Source organism: Asparagus officinalis, chromosome 8 (assembly GCF_001876935.1).
Source record: "Asparagus officinalis chromosome 8, Aspof.V1, whole genome shotgun sequence".
Lineage (NCBI taxonomy): Eukaryota > Viridiplantae > Streptophyta > Magnoliopsida > Asparagales > Asparagaceae > Asparagus > Asparagus officinalis.
This window is the reverse complement of record NC_033801.1, coordinates 5,426,650-5,442,821: the sequence shown is the minus strand read 5'-3', so window position 1 is coordinate 5,442,821 and position 16,172 is coordinate 5,426,650. Positions and strand designations below refer to the sequence as shown.

At 40.4% G+C, this 16,172-nt stretch overlaps 2 protein-coding genes across 2 annotated transcripts; one reads left to right on the top strand and one right to left on the bottom strand.

Moving 5' to 3' along the window:
• Window positions 8,160-10,783, bottom strand: LOC109820144 (receptor kinase-like protein Xa21). The gene is made up of 2 exons (XM_020386241.1): window positions 8,890-10,783; window positions 8,160-8,800 (listed from the first exon to the last, which is right to left on the bottom strand). Exons 1-2 carry the CDS (start codon window positions 10,544-10,546, stop codon window positions 8,427-8,429), a joined length of 2,031 nt encoding a protein of 676 aa, XP_020241830.1. The 5' UTR covers window positions 10,547-10,783; the 3' UTR covers window positions 8,160-8,426.
• Window positions 12,929-13,932, top strand: LOC109820145 (microsomal glutathione S-transferase 3-like). Its single transcript, XM_020386242.1, has 4 exons — window positions 12,929-13,274; window positions 13,355-13,430; window positions 13,500-13,672; window positions 13,765-13,932. Exons 1-4 carry the CDS (start codon window positions 13,165-13,167, stop codon window positions 13,868-13,870), a joined length of 465 nt encoding a protein of 154 aa, XP_020241831.1. The 5' UTR covers window positions 12,929-13,164; the 3' UTR covers window positions 13,871-13,932.

Here is a 16,172-nt window from a genome sequence, read left to right as displayed (position 1 = left end):
TCTCGGACCTGGCCGAGACACCCAAAGGTGTCTCGGAACTTGTGGAGCTGTTTTGACCATGATCCCGTTAGAATCTGAAGAAACTCAAAACAGAAAAGTTGTAGCTCTCTTTGTCAGTTTTCCAATACATCTTGAATCATTCAAATCCGAGCTCGGATGAAAGAATTAGAGCCAAAATACTGAAGAGGGTACAAACTGTCTCGGAAATTCCGAGACACCCTAGGGTGTCTAGGCTTTTCCTGGACACCCCAGGGGTGTCTAGGCACCCTAGGTGCTCCCCTTGCCTATAAATAGCCCCCTTAGGCCTCATTTTTTGAGATCTGGATTTTTGGAGAGCTTGGCGAAGCCCTGCTGCAGTGAAGAGTGGTCGAGCGCTTCAACCGAGGAAGAGAGGTCTTCATCAGATTCTTCATCACCTTTTCCCCCTTTTCCTTAGTATTACCCTTCGCCGGTAATTACTAAGAAGAGCTGATATCTCGTTTTAGCCGAGATAGACGCTTCAGGCTTCTAGATCTCACGCGGATCGACGAAGCTCTGTCCGATTTTTCGGAACAGATCTGAGTGCCAGGTGGTCCACGGATATTGACGTCCCCGTCACAGGCAAAAGACCCACGCAAGCAAGAGACCGCAAAATAGGATCTTGCGTTTGTTTGAAGGGAGTTGTAATCTTTTTTTTTTGTTTTCATTGTGTAAGAGTCTTATAAAAAGACTATCTTTTTTCTGTTTCATTGTAACGATTGAAGTTGTAATGAGTACAGCAATGAATACAACAACTTTCTCCACAAACACTAAACTTACATTGCAAGTTCTTCCCGACATCAAGTCAAGAGGAATAGACCACGCTCCACGAAGTGAAGTGCTCGGATCGTTAACGTGATACAAGATTCAAACTCTCATCCCCACCAAGAAGAACCCAATATTAAACAAAGGAAATGATCTTCGTCGATTCATTCTCTTTTTTGTAAATCGAGAAACCGATAAAAAAGAATTATAATTTTTTTCTAAGTTAGTTAGAGAGAAATTACAAAGAGAGTTTGTATTTATTCTTTACCTAAATCAGTTAGGGAGATTAATACAAATTCGTTTATTCTCATTTCTTCTTTAATTTTTCCCCCCAAACAATGACATTTACACTTTTGACTATTATTTGGTAACGCATAAAATACTACACATCTAACAGAGTCAGACCCAATAAAAAAGAAAAAGAAAAAGACAAAAAAGGAACTATCCTTATCAGCTGTGTTTTAGACTGATAAAACAAACATCTCCTTATAAACAATAGCAAGCGCATACACGTAAGTTAAAAAGAACGCACTTATAAACACTATTAATTACAATGATAAATATCTGTGCCAACCCAATTTAATTTAGCCCAAGAAATAGTGCTTAATTATCAATGTAATAGTGTTTATAAGCCTGTCTTTAGGTAGAAACACATTTAGATTTGTTATGGTATAAAAAATAGTGTTTATCGGTCTATCTTTAGCTATAAACACATTTCGATATAAATTTGTTATGGTATAAACAAACCATAACAATTTGTAGCACTGACAAAATTTTCATTAGTCTAGTTATGCACATTTAGATATAAACGCTAATACAACTTTTTTTCATTGCAAGTCTGTCTTTAGGCGACTCTTATGAACAGATTATGCCCAAGTCAACGATAGAAGGTAAATATACATGCATCAAAATTACATATTCACTCGATTTTTTTGGAGATTCAACAGATTACCAAACTCCTCAGGGATATTTCCATGTATGCTGTTATCGCTGAGGCCTAATACTTGCAGCTCTGTAGGGTTGCCTAACAGATCTCTATGATATCGTCGTCTCTCAGAGCCAGCAATCTAAGTCACTGTAAATTCATAATCTCCAGGAATATGTTACGCTAAAAAAAAAAAAAAAGGTTATGAACATCAACACAAACAAACAGCAAACTAACAAAATAACTTCTATTTATTAATTTCTTCTGTGACCACAAAGAGTTATGAATATTACTCATTCTAGTCTGATGCAAGCATTAACAAGTTACAATAACTCCATATCAAAAAATTATTATGCCTTAATCAAAGGAAACAAACTCTAACGAACAATGAAAATATTCAAAGCATATGGAAATACTCTACTTCCAGCAATAGGATCAGTGCATAATGTGCTACAAATTGTTTGTGTGGAAATAATTGTACTGGTTAAGTAAAAACCTGGAGATTGGCCGATATCTCAAAACCCATTATCTTCGACCATTGATATGCACCACACCGCTACCACCCATAATAGAGGTCACTGAAGTAACACGCTGAAAGGAAACAGCAAAAAAAAAAAAAAAGAAGTGTTTTATGATGTCCATTTGGTTGGAGTTTTCAGGCTTAGTCTTGATGAGTGGACATAAGATTACCTTGAATAAACCATGAAGCAAAATTGGTCATTGATGAGCTGAAGAGACAGCCATTACAGGTGAAATGGTTGTTGCATCTTCAATAGGATAATATTTTCAACAGCTCTTAGTCTTCACTGTGATTAACAAGGCAAATGATTATTTCTTTACTAAAAGAACTAAAGGGGCGATTATAGTCATCACTTTTCATGAGAAAGAAATTTAGAACATCCTCTATGTTCTACAGAATGAAAAAACTAAAAGTATTTAACATTCTCCAGGTAAATCCATCATACAGCATACATGACTATCTGAAATGTTTTTGTCTTTTTTAATTGTCAATAATGCTGGCTTATTTGCAATATTTTGTTAAAGTCGGTGACCAGAACCTGAAATTGGATCATTTATATTTTGTTAATTGGCCTGTAACTAGTCCAAAAAGCAATCCTTGCAGAGTTTAAAAGGGAATGAAAAGCAAAATTCCTACAAAAACAACCAGAGAAGCACAATGAAAAAAAAAAATCCATACTTGTTCTTCCTTAGTCGAAACATGACTTAGCTCCAGTAGTCCACTATCCAACTTCTCTTTGATGAAGAACCTATCGATCTCGATGTGTTTGGTTCTATCATGCTGCACTGGGTTGTTGGCAATACTTATAGCTGACTTGTTGTCACACCATAACTTCATCTTATCTCCTTGATCCAGCTTCAGCTCCACCAGCATACTCTTCAACCATAGCAACTCAGCAACTCCTAAGGCCATAGCTCTATACTCTGCCTCGGCTGTCGATCTCGCCACCACTGACTGCTTCTTGCTCTTCCACGAGACTAAGTTACCTCCTATAAAGATGCAATATCCTGAGGTGGACCTCCTGTCATCAGCACAGCTAGCCCAGTCAGAGTCGCAATAACCCTCGATGTTCACATGTCCATTCTTTCTGAATATCAGCCCCTTTCCGGGGGCACTCTTTAAATATCTCAGAATCTGGTACACAGCGTCCATATGACCCTTCCTCGGATCGTGCATGTAGCGACTCACCACGCTTACTGCAAAGGAGATATCGGGACGTGTGTGACTCAAATAGATCAGCCTTCCCACCAACCTCTGATATCTGTCACGATCAACTGGTTCTCCAGCCTCAGCACCTAGCTTGAACTTCTGGTCGATCGGTGTAGTTGCAGGTTTGCACCCTAACATTCCTGTCTCTTTGAGAAGATCCAGTGCATACTTTCTCTGGGATAGGACGATTCCCTCCGCTCCTCGAGCTATCTCTATTCCAAGAAAGTATCGAAGCAAGCCAAGATCTTTCACCTCGAATTCCTTACCCAGTCTCACTTTGAGTTGGGCAATCTCCTTCTCATCATCCCCTGTAATAATCATATCATCCACATATACCGCAAGCATAGTAATGTGGCCTCCACTCCGTCGAAAGAACACTGTATGGTCGGCGTTGATCTGTTGGTATCCCATACCAATCATAGCCCTTCTGAATCTGTCGAACCAAGCACGGGGAGATTGCTTCAGACCATAGAGAGACTTCTTCAATCTGCAGACCTTTCCCACTGTCTGATCTGTACCGAATCCTGGTGGTATCTCCATGTATACCTCCTCCACTAGATCTCCATGAAGAAATGCGTTCTTCACATCTAGTTGGTGTAGCTTCCATCCACCATTTACTGCCAGAGAGATTAAGGTCCGAACAGTGCTCATCTTTGCCACCGGTGTAAAAGTCTCATCATAATCGATGCCATATGTCTGACTATACCCTTTTGCCACCAGACGAGCCTTGTAGCGTTCAACTTGCCCATCTGGATTCTGCTTCACAGTGAAGACCCACTTACATCCAACTGCTCTCTTTCCTTCTGGTAGTTTTACTAGCTCCCAAGTGCGGTTCTTCTCAAGAGCCCCTAACTCCTCGTGCATAGCCGCTTTCCATTTTGGGTCCTTCTTAGCAACCTGCCAATTGTTAGGTACAGTAACAGAGTCCAATGATGCAATGAATGCCCCATGTGCAGGGTGGATATTAGAATATGATACAAATTAGGCAAGATCCTAATCATATCTATCGGGGGGATTTCCCGCATTACTACGAGTAGTCCTCCGTACTGATATTAGTGTGGGAGGAGTAGGGAGAGGAATGTTATCAGTAGGGAGAGGAACGTTATCACCTTGGGATAAAACTGGTGGTGGTGTAGGTGTTTCAGGAGTCGGGGCAGGCGTTGGCAAGAGACTTGGCAGCACTAGTGGCACTGTAGGTACTGTTCCTGCAATTTGCTTGTCCTTCCTACTATAGGTTAGTAGTTCCCCCTGAAAAGTGGGCCTAACACATCTTGTCTCATTTTTCTTTTCTTCATCATTCTCCTGCTCCTCCTCAACCAATTCTTCTTCCCAAGGAATCGATACAGAAATGGATTTCTCCACATTGTTCACCGATCTCTCACTATTCTCCTCCTCTCACCTCATACTTCTAGTATTAGGCGAGTTACTAGCGGATGAAGTTACCTTCTGGGTGTAATACGGCTCGAGTTCTCGAAAGTGCATATCCATGCTCACAAACAACCTTTTCTCCACTGGGCTCCAGCAAACATATCCCTTCTGAGTAGCAGAATATCCCACAAAGATGCACTTCACAGCTCTAGGGGAAAGCTTCCCGACAGATGGCCTGTTGTCCTTCACAAAGCACACACAGCCAAACACTTTAAGTGGAAGAATCCCACCATTATCTCCCTTCAATATCTCACACGGAGACTTCCAATCCAGCACTCTCGAGGGCATTCTGTTGATCAGCGCTGCTGCGGTCAATACTGCTTGTCCCCATAATGTTTCTGGGACATTCATAGAGATCATCATGCTTCTAGCAACCTCTAAGAGATGTCGGTTCTTCCTTTCCGCTACCCCATTATGAGCTGGTGTGTATGGACAGGTAGTCTGGTGATGTATTCCTTGAGCTGACAAATATTCTTCAAACGTTCTGTTGATATACTCTGTCCCATTATCTGACCTCAATACTTTCACAACTGCTCCGTATTGAGTCTGAACAGTCCTATGAAAGTTTTGAAAGCACCCAAACACATCACTCTTATTCTTCATCAGGTATAACCAAGTAACACGAGAGAAGCAATCAATAAATGTAACAAAATATTTATATCCATTCATAGAACTTGTGGAACAAGGCCCCCAAACGTCTGAATGTACCAAGTCAAATGCATGAGAACTTCTATGACCAGAACTAACATAAGAGGTTCTAGTAAGCTTTCCAAACTCACATGCATCACACACAAGTTTCTGTTTATTTGCTTTCTCAAATAACGAAGGATACAATCTACCTAAAACACTAAAGGATGAGTGTCCCAAACGCTGGTGATGAAGCATTAACTCATTTTCAGCACTCATTTTAGATCCTACTCCTGCTTCCTCTATGACTGACACCAATGCTGAATCCAGCCCTTCATGATCCAGATACCACAGTCCACTACGCCATGTGCCAGTCCCAAGTCTTCGCCCTGTCCCCTTCTCCTGGAAAATCACCTTGGGAATATCAAAAGAAACAATGCATTTTAGTTGAAGGATGATAGAACTAATGGACAAAAGATTGACTGGAAAGGAAGGAGCATGCAAAACATTGGACAAAGTTACAGAACCAGTATAATCAACTGTACCCTTACCAACCACAGGCTGAAATGTACCATCAGCTGTTTGAATACTATCAGTCGATGCTAAGTGAGTATATGATGAGAACTCACTAGCATTACCTGTCACATGACGAGACGTACCGGAGTCGACTATCCATGCTGATGATCTGTCAGGAGACATAGAAGCAAGAGCATGTATGTCATCAGTACCTTTGGTCGGATGAGCATAGGTAGCAGTATTGCCTCTGGCGAAGAATGACGTGGATGCCTTGTTGTTTCTTCCTTAGTATCGCCAGGAGAGCACTGTCTTCCTCAGTAAAGATCACCTCAGCTTCTTCTTCTTCTGCTACCGTCAGATTCGCCCGATTTCCTGCTCCTCTTCCACCTCGTCGACCCCCACGGCCACGACCACGACCTCCGAACTGTCCACGTCCACCCGAATCTCCTTCCTTGGATGGCTTGGTGCAAGCATGTATTAGATGACCTACCGCACCGCAGTTGTAACACTGTCGGGTCTCTCCCCTAGATCCAGTGTTGTTAGAGGCTACCAGTGCTGACTTCACCACAGGAAGTCCACCTGTCCCCGCCTGCAGCCGAATGCGAGTCTCCTCCTGGATCATAGCAGAGACAGCCTCCTCAAGCGTGGGAATCTTCGGCTGAGCTAGCAGCAATGCGATTCGCTGAGCGAACTCTGATGTCAATCCTTTAAGAAACACCATAGTCCTCTCTTGTAGAAAGGCCTCCCGCTCTTTACATCCCGGGTCCTTACAGCTAGCCCGGGGAGAAAAATGATCATAATCCAGCCACAGACGCTCCAGCTCTGTAGCATATTCCTGTACAGTCCTCTCTCCCTGGACTGTGACGTCGATCTCTCCTTTGATCTGGAATACCCTCAGGTTATTCCCCACTCTATCATATGTCCTCCTCAACTTCTCCCAGACGTCATTCGCCTTCTCAATGCCATCCACCGTGACGGCGATCGTCGGGACCAACGAGTTGAGAAGCCAGATGTACACCAACATATGAGTGGACTTCCACTCATCTCTTCCCTCCGAGTCCTTCTCCGGTTCTGTCGCCTCTCCTGTCAAGTAACCCTCCAGGTTCCTCCCTGCAAGGGTGTATCTCACTCGCCGCGACCAGCTCAGGTAAGTACCCGGTCCATCAAGCTTCAGATCTATAGCAGGAAGTTCCAACTTCTTGGATGTTTTTGTCGCGTTCTCACCAGCCGACAATTTCATCAACTTCATCAAAGTCGACACCTCCGCAAGGTTCAACTTCTTGATAATCTCCTCCATTGATCAAGCTTCAGACCCAACACCTGGTCTCCTTCTCTTCCGACCCTTGTTGTGTGCAGTGAAAATTTCGGCAGCATCTCTGCCGCACAACAAGAGTAAGATCTCAGACAAATTCTCGTCTCTCAGAGGAAACAAGAATAAAAAAACAGTAATATTTCTCATCGCAGTGAGATATATACTCTTCCTGTCATCAGTTCGAGGACTGAGTCGAGGGAATCCATGTCAAACTCGAGGTTCAACATGGTGGTTTACAAATTTGTTATTTATGATAGATTCATAATTTAGATTGTTAGTTGAATTTTATAAAATTTTCTATATATAATAATAATTTGAAAAAAAATTCCTCGCCGTATCTCCGTATCCTATTTTTTTGGATTTTTCCGTATCCCGTATCCGTGTCCGTGTCGTATCCGTGTCCCGTATCCGTGTCCGTGCATCATAGGCCGTGAGAGAGGGTGGCGGCTAGGGGGGTCGGATGGGTGAGAGGGGGATGGCGGCTAGGGTTTTGGACCTTGCTCTGATACCATAAAGAATATGAAACCCTAATTCCATAGATAAGATAGCATGAGCTTATATAGGCCCTACAAACACAGTTTACAAATAAGACCCTTAACTATACTAATATGTCAACAACAAATATATAAGTTTTCAGTCATCATGCCTACGTTAGTTTTCTGATAAGCTGAAATGATTTGTGTATAAAATGATGCAGCATATGTTACTCTCCAATATGAGGAAAAACGTAAGGTTAAGAAGTTTGTTCTACATTTTTTTATAACAAAAATTAATTATCTAACTGACAGAACAATCAAGCAATATAACATAACAAGATGACAAAAGAATTAGGTTCGTGATAATGTATTGTAGTAGAAAGGAGAACAAGGAGGCCAAATTCCGCAATTATTAAGAAATGCAGGTCACTAGGCTACATTTCTTTAGAAGAAAAAAATTAAAAGAAAAGAAGAACAAAAATAAACAAACAAATAAGCAGGGTATACCATAAAAACTCAACAAGCAAACGAAATTCTCCAAAGTGTGTTCTTAGCTGACAGTTGTATGATGGGTAAATTTGATTCCACCAAAAGTTACTTCCCAGATGCTACAGAAAATTACGCCCTGCTTCAAACTTTGTGGAGTGCTGATAAATACTCCATTTTGATCTTATGCAATTCCGGAGCAACTTGTGTCATCAATAGCCTTTCTTTCGGCGAGTCTCTTGAACAGATTATGCCCAGTTTTATCATTGAAGACAGACATGCACACATGGGAGTTATATATTCACTTGGCCTTTCAATTCCAGACCCATCTTTCCAAAGATTACGGTCCACAATTTCAAGCAGAGCTGTAGGATATGCTTCACATACCCATCGCCTCATGTTGAATTCCCCAACAAACATAGGATCAGTAGGTTTTTTCCTTGTGAAGATTTCTAGCAACAATATTCCAAAGCTATAAACATCTCCCTTTCTCGAGACTCCTCCTGTAATTGCATACTCTATTCCACACATACGCAACAAATTAGAAGACGTGAAAGATGCTAGTCGTGGTATATTTGAGTGAAATTTTGTAATTTTTTTTTTCTACCTGGAGCTGTATACCCAACTGTTCCTAGGGTGCTGGCTGACATGACTCCCCAGCTATCACCTACCAATAGTCTTGCAATTCCAAAGTCGCTTACACGTGCAGTCATTTCTTCATCAAGAAGAATGTTGCTCGGTTTCAGATCACAATGCAGTGTGACCTCAGGGTGGTGGTGATGAAGATATTCCAGAGCTGAAGCTACATCGATTACTATGTTAATCCTTTGAAGTAAGCTCAAGCAGTAGTTATGGGAGTAGAGCCATCTTTCAAGGCTACCATTAGGCATGAATTGGAGGACGAGTGCCCTGAAATCCACGTTGGAACAAGTACTTAGGAGTTTGACAAGATTTCTGTGGCGAACCATGCTCAAAGCATGACATTCAACATCAAAACTCCTCGAAGCTCCAGGAACTTCCAAATTCAATACTTTTATTGCAGTGAGTAGACCATCATCTAAATATCCTTTGTAGACAGACCCATAGCCCCCTCTTCCCAATAAGTTCACCTCACTGAAATTTCCAGTGGCACGAACAAGCTCATGGTATGAGATCAATCTATAGTTATTTGGATAAGTGTTTGCAGGTGATGTTCCACTTGTTTGTTTCCAATACGATTTCAAGATGATGCAAAGACAAACAAAAAGGATTACAATGAGAGCAATAGGAGGGAGGATATACTTTAGCAAATAAAGTCCTGAGCGTGGATTTGTAAAGCAAGGTGAAAAGCCTAGACTGGGCGCTCCACATAGTCCAGCATTCCCTACTAAAGATGAGAGAGCGATACTCGAAAAGGCACCTTTTCTTGGAATTTTTCCTTCCAACTTGTTAAAAGACAGGTTGATACTGCGGAGGTACAAGAGATTGGCTAAGGATTCAGGTATTTCTCCTGAGAGAGTGTTGCACGAAAGGTTTAAAGCCTCAATACTAATAAGCTCACTGAAGGATCGAGGAATTTGACCAGTAAAGTAGTTGTTTGAAAGATCCAAAAATCTTAGCAGTTGGAGCTCTTTTAAAGTGCTTGGAAGCTCACCTGATAACTGATTCATTGACATATCGAACGTGTCTAAGGACATGATGTTTCCCACCGCTGAAGAAACTGATCCAGTGAGAAAGTTACGTGATAGGTTTAATTCAAGTAGGCTAGTCATACTCCACAAGCTTTGCGGAATTCCTGAAGATAATGCATTGGCACTCAGTTTCAGGTGCTGTAGACCACTGATATTTCCCATTGAGTCAGGTATGGATCCAGAAAGGTTGTTTCCGTCAAGGTGAAGTTTGTACAAGTATCTTAATCGGCCGAATTCTTGTGGGATGAACCCAGATATCCTGTTACTCTCAAGCCCTAGCCACTGAAGGCCTTCTAGCATTGTGATTTCAGTTGGTATTGCTCCAACCAGATTATTGTAGCCCAAGGCTAGAGACAGCAAGCTAGACAGATTGCCCAGTCCAACAGGAATTTTTCCCACTAAATGATTTCCATAGACAACAAATGCCCTAAGAATTGTTGAGAGATTACCTACATTAGTTGGAAGATTACCCTCCAGTTCGTTATCCCGCAAGTTCAAAAATTTTAAGAACCTGCAGTTTGCAAGAGGCCCTAGGAAGTCCAACCCACCACTTAGCATATTCCCTGGCAGAAACAAAGTTTGGAGGCGAGGCATATTCCCAAAGTGGACACGTACCGGTCCAGTAAGTTTGTTGTACGGAAGGATCAAAAACCTGAGAGATGTAATATTTGAGAGGGATATCGGTATAGGTCCAGTAATATCATATGTCTCACTAAGAAGCAACCTCTCGAGCTTGAAAAGACGACCCAATTCCTCAGGGAGAACCCCGTGGATGATGTTGTTGCTAAGGTCTAATTCTTGCAGATTTGTGAGGTTTCCCCAAGATGGTGGTATAATTGTTAGGATTCACCCCAATAATAACGCCTCGAACGGAGACTTAATCACAAAATAAAGGCACAAAATTCAACACAGAGTACTCACAGATATACGTGGTTCACTCCTTCGGAGCTACTCCACGGTGCAACGACGACGCCAAATTCTTTAATATCCCAAAAGAATTGATCCAAGAGAACACCCTCTCTTGATCAGATACACTCCAAGAACTCTCACAAACTCTCTCTTTGTTTTCTCTTACTCTTCTATAAGAGGAGTTGTTTCTGGGATGAGATTTCCTTAAGAGTTTAGGGCCCTATTTATAGTGTTTGAGAAAACACTATGCACAAATATAATATTATATGTGGGACCCGCCACTAATAATAAAATATTTGTGGGACCCACATCCTTTATAAATTCTCAACAATGGCTGCCACCGAATTTGATTTTTCTTCTTGTGGGGCCCGCCTTTGTGGGCCCCACTTTTGTTTTCATGTTCGCTGGGTCAAAAAGGTTAGGCGCCTGACAGGGCTGTTCCACTTTGCTCATCAATTCAGGCGGAGATCAGCCAGAATAATGGAGAACAAGAAAGAAATACGACAGAAACATGGATGGTATTAATGAAGCGTGAGAACAGAGAAGAAACAAGGGATGTCCACCAAAGAAGGATCATATACAGTTTCAGCGATGAAAATAAGGAAACGGGTAAACTTCATAAACATGTTCGGCACAAAAATACCGTGCACTAGTTTCATTAGTGGAAAGTACCGCAAACTTTCAAACTAGCATACCATCTACAATTGAGGTTAGTAAAAGTTTTTTCTAGTCAATTTGGGGTTTATCCTTTATGAACACGTCAAGTTTGTTTATTGTTTATGTATGGTTGTCGATGATAATGCAAATGATGGAAGTGAGTAAGAAATACAACTGAAACATGCAAGTAACAAGATAATAGAATATTTTAGCAACGGAGGGGGGAAAATCATGCAACACAGATGGTGCCCGAAGATCTTTCGTTGGATCTTCTCAAGAGATTGACCAGGTTCTCCTCAATTATGCTCAGATGGTTGTTGAAATTATAAATATTTTTGTAAGAAAACAATGTTGAAAGTGTAGAAAACTGCAAATTTGTTGTCATAGTTCTGAGAGTCCTGTAAGATGCTTTAATTCTTTTCTCCCCCCATCTCTTCCATAATGCAACATTAATCGTACATGACCATCAAAATTCCGAAGCGCGTGACTGTCATCTTGTTGTTGATCTAGAGACAGGACTTATCCATCAAAAACCAACAATTAAGCACCTTTATGTTTATGGGGGGCATGTTGGAAATCCACAACAAATTTTCTAGGTACCACGAAAGGAATTGCTTCATTATCTTGGTCGTTGATAATATCAAGTCCTCCTTTATGCATGCTTAGGACATAGATTAGACATAGTTGCCGATTATTGCCTTCTTTCTATCTGGTGAACTTAGACAAAATGCCACTATACATTTATCATAACTGCCACTATACATTTATTGACATCGTTTCGTGCCTAAATCTTAACAGCCGATAATAAGTCGATAATATATAGTATAGAGGAAGCTTGAAATTAAATATATCGTTACTATATATATGATGCTGATAGAGAAAGCTAATTAAATAATTTTAGACCTTTCATCAGAATAATACTTTTTCATACAGCTAATTCTAAAGCTTTAAACAATCAAACACATTTTAAGAAAATGGGCATAAATTTATTTATAGTTTTGTGTGAATGACGAAAATATGTATGGAGATGTGCAGGAGGGCCGGAAAATTAGAGAAGACATGCAGCACAAATTCCTCAAAGTTACAGTCGCGATGTTAGAAATTCACGTATAAGTATAGTCCACAACTGAAAGAATGATAGAAAAGTAAAATTGGGTGTGATTTCTAATAGGTAAAGTTTTTGAATTAATTTGACTATCAAGCTATGTTTAAGAAATATCTTAGTCCCTAACCGCTTATACAAGTCACAGTGATGACTTAGAAATAAGAGGATTAATTCCTAATTGATTAATGAACTATTTACTGTGTTAGAAACTGTATTTGACCAACTTAGTTGTGCAGCTTTATATTATAGCTTTAAAATATGAGGTTTGAACTTTACCTGCTCCCATTTTTTTAGGATTAGTACTTTTCATGAACTCAGTCAGTGGTCATATTTCCTTGGGCTGGAAGGAACTCAGTTGAAATGGCAATTCTCTCTAACATTCATACATCATTCAACAGTTGACTTCATTATCTTAACGCTAACTCTGCATCAAGATCAGTCTTCTGTAATTATATAAGCCCATACAGAAATCCCAGGAAACCTCGCTGAACAAATCTAAACAGCATCGTAAACACTAGAATTGTCATACAAAAGAGAGAAGATGGTAGCGATTGAAGTCCCAAAAGAGTATGGCTACGTCATATTTGTGCTCATATTCTACGCTTTCTTCGACTTCTGGATGGGCTCTCAAGTTCTCAAAGCAAGGAGGAAGTACTCCCTTAATCATATTTCATAATCTTTTTCATCTTTATTTACGCTAGAAATCTAAACTTTATGTGAACTAATCTCAGGTATAAGGTGTTTCATCCGACTGTACACGCTATAGAGTCTGAGAACAAGGATGCCAAGCTCTTTAACTGTGTCCAGGTTTGCTAACTCGTTCTGTTTAATCTTCCACATGCTTTCAAATTGCTCATCTGTACTACTTTGAGGCAGCGAGGGCACCAGAATTCTCAGGAGATGATGCCAATTTTCTTCGCACTTCTGCTCGTAGGTGGGCTTCAGTATCCTACGATGTGTGCTGGATTTGGCCTAGATTACATCATGGGGCGCTTCTTCTACTTCAAAGGCTACTCTACTGGTGCTCCAGAGAACCGATTTAAGATTTGGTAAAACTGTTACTTTGCTAGAGAAAGTGATATATATATACGTGTTCAGTTCTGGATATATACTAACACTAGTTATGTGATTCTGCTTTCAGTGGTCTGAAGATTGTGACAACGATGGTGTTCGCATCTCTGGTGGCGCTTGTGATATCAACAGCTTCACTTGGGATCCATTTGCTCTGTTGGAATGATTATAATTAGCGTGTTGTTTCCCATTAAAGTGTTGGATAGCAGGTTCCTAATATGTTTCCTAATTTGTTTTGTTAACAGGTTATTGAAATTCCTAATCTGTTTTGGTAACAGATTATTAGGATTCCAAATCTGTTTTGTTTTTTGTTTTAGAATTCCTAGTATGTTTATGATTTTATGATTTCTATATATATGGAACAATTGGAAGAGAGAATTAAGAAAAAAATTGAGGATATTTGCAGCACAGAAAAGATGTATTTTCTAAGCTATTGGTTAGAGTTTTGTTTGGAGAGAATTGAAGATTTATTGGTGAGATTAATTGGTGAGTTTGAGTGATTTGTAATCTCAGTTTGTACTCTTCTTCTCTATTAGTGAAAAACCCTATCCCCTTCTTGCCCCGTGGACGTAGTCAACTTGTCAAACCACGTTAAAATTGGTTGTTTATGTTTGTGGTATTGATTTGGTTCGTTTGGCCTTCTCTCGACGTTCGTTTGATTTGATTTCTCGTAGCACGTTGATTTGGTTGTTTGGCTTCCGCAGCTCTCAACAGAGGAAATGGTGACCGATATGTGGTAATGCTGTAGTACGTTGTTCTAACACTCGACACAATAATATTACCAACTACAAGCCAACTTATAACCTGGAAGAAGTTGAAAAACACCAATCACAAAACTAAGAGATGTAAGTTACAACTCCAAAACAATAATCAATAAGCAAATTTCATTTAATTAACTATTTTAACATTAACTTTGCACCACCGAAGGGTGGACACAGGTGGTCAGGTGCCTTTGGCTTTGGGGCGTGAGACCACTGATGGCCTGTGTTTGAATCCTTGCCCGTATTCACCTGTATGCATCAGGGATACAAAGGTGGGGAGCACAGACCAGAGTTTAACTTGGTCAGTTCACTCGGGCCGCTGTGTGTTCCTAGGTTTGAGTCCCCTTCAGTCTTCCTCGTGTTGAAGGGATGTGCCCCTGGTGTTAAGGTGAAGCCCCACATGGTTGAAGGGAAGTGTGGGTGGGTTGTTTATTATTATTATTATTATTATTATTATTATTTTTATTATTATTATTTTTTTTTTGGTCCTAGGTTTGAGTCCCCTTCAGTCTTCCTCGTGTTGAAGGGATGTGCCCCTGGTGTTAAGGTGAAGCCCCACATGGTTGAAGGGAAGTGTGGGTGGGTTGTTTATTATTATTATTATTATTATTATTATTATTTTTATTATTATTATTTTAAAAAAAGAAAGCTTAACTTTGCCTTCACTTATTTACCTCTACTTTCATTTGAAAACCATTGTAAATCCTCATTCTTCAACTTTTCGTCTAGATTTTGGGCGATGGGGATGTGGCCATCAAGTTGAACGTGAAGGCACGAGCCTTTTCATCAGCAGCAAAAGAGAACCTTGAGGCGGCTGGTTGCACTCTAACTATACTGCCTGGTCGTAAGAAGTGGGTGAAACCTTCAGTTGCAAAGAACGTTGCTCGTGCTGACGAGTACTTCGCAAAGAAAAGAGCTACAGCTGATGCTGGTTCAAGTTCTGCATGAGCCGTTCCACATTATTTTCGTAGAGATTTCATTTTTGTCTCTAAAAAGTGACACGGAAATGGAAATGTTGGAATTGGGAACTATTCTTCTCTGTAATTATATTCTCGTGTTTTAGTTCAAATTTCTGTCTGCATCATGTTTTCTCCAATGTGAAATTTTGAGTACAACCTGCTGTCAGTAAATGATCAAACTTGTAGTGTAAGGTAGGCAACTGCAGAAAGAAATAGTGGACTAAATGGATCTGGCTTTTATTTGCCTGTAAGATAATCTTGGTTTGTAGCCAAGCAGAACATAGTTTTTTCTATATTTTTTCTTTTCTTTTTTGTTTTGAACCTTATGTAGGCGAGTTAACCACTTGTTAGCTTCCCAAAAATACAACCACCCATCGTTGTGAGGTGTGGGTGTGGGGGGTGTAGGTCTCTCTCTCTCCCACCCTCTCTCTCTCTCTCTCTCTCTATATATATATATATATATATATATATATATATATATATATATATGTGAATAGGAATGATAGGTATGAGATGGCTGTTCATTTGTTTACCGAGCTCCAGACATAAAATAGATAAGATCGCACAATATTTTGATGTGACTATCAACAGGCTTTACCACTATGGTTATCTCGTTTGATAGTTTCAGTTTAGCAAATGAGGCGTTACGTCTATATTCATTAGTCATCTGTATATATTCCTGATGAGGCTATAGGCAGTGCATATAAGCTATAGCAGTCTTCAACTACTCGTGTGGGGGACGGGCGGGGGCCGCGGGG

Bases quoted from the DNA above. Each gene is read 5' to 3' on its own strand.
- LOC109820144 (XM_020386241.1), bottom strand. From the start codon at position 10,546: ATGCCTCGCCTCCAAACTTTGTTTCTGCCAGGGAATATGCTAAGTGGT. The intron at 8,801-8,889 runs GTAGAAAAAAAA...TGTGTGGAATAG, and splicing joins AGTTGGGTATACAGCTCCAG to AGTATGCAATTACAGGAGGA.
- LOC109820145 (XM_020386242.1), top strand. From the start codon at position 13,165: ATGGTAGCGATTGAAGTCCCAAAAGAGTATGGCTACGTCATATTTGTG. The intron at 13,275-13,354 runs GTACTCCCTTAA...AACTAATCTCAG, and splicing joins GTTCTCAAAGCAAGGAGGAA to GTATAAGGTGTTTCATCCGA. The intron at 13,431-13,499 runs GTTTGCTAACTC...ACTTTGAGGCAG, and splicing joins AGCTCTTTAACTGTGTCCAG to CGAGGGCACCAGAATTCTCA.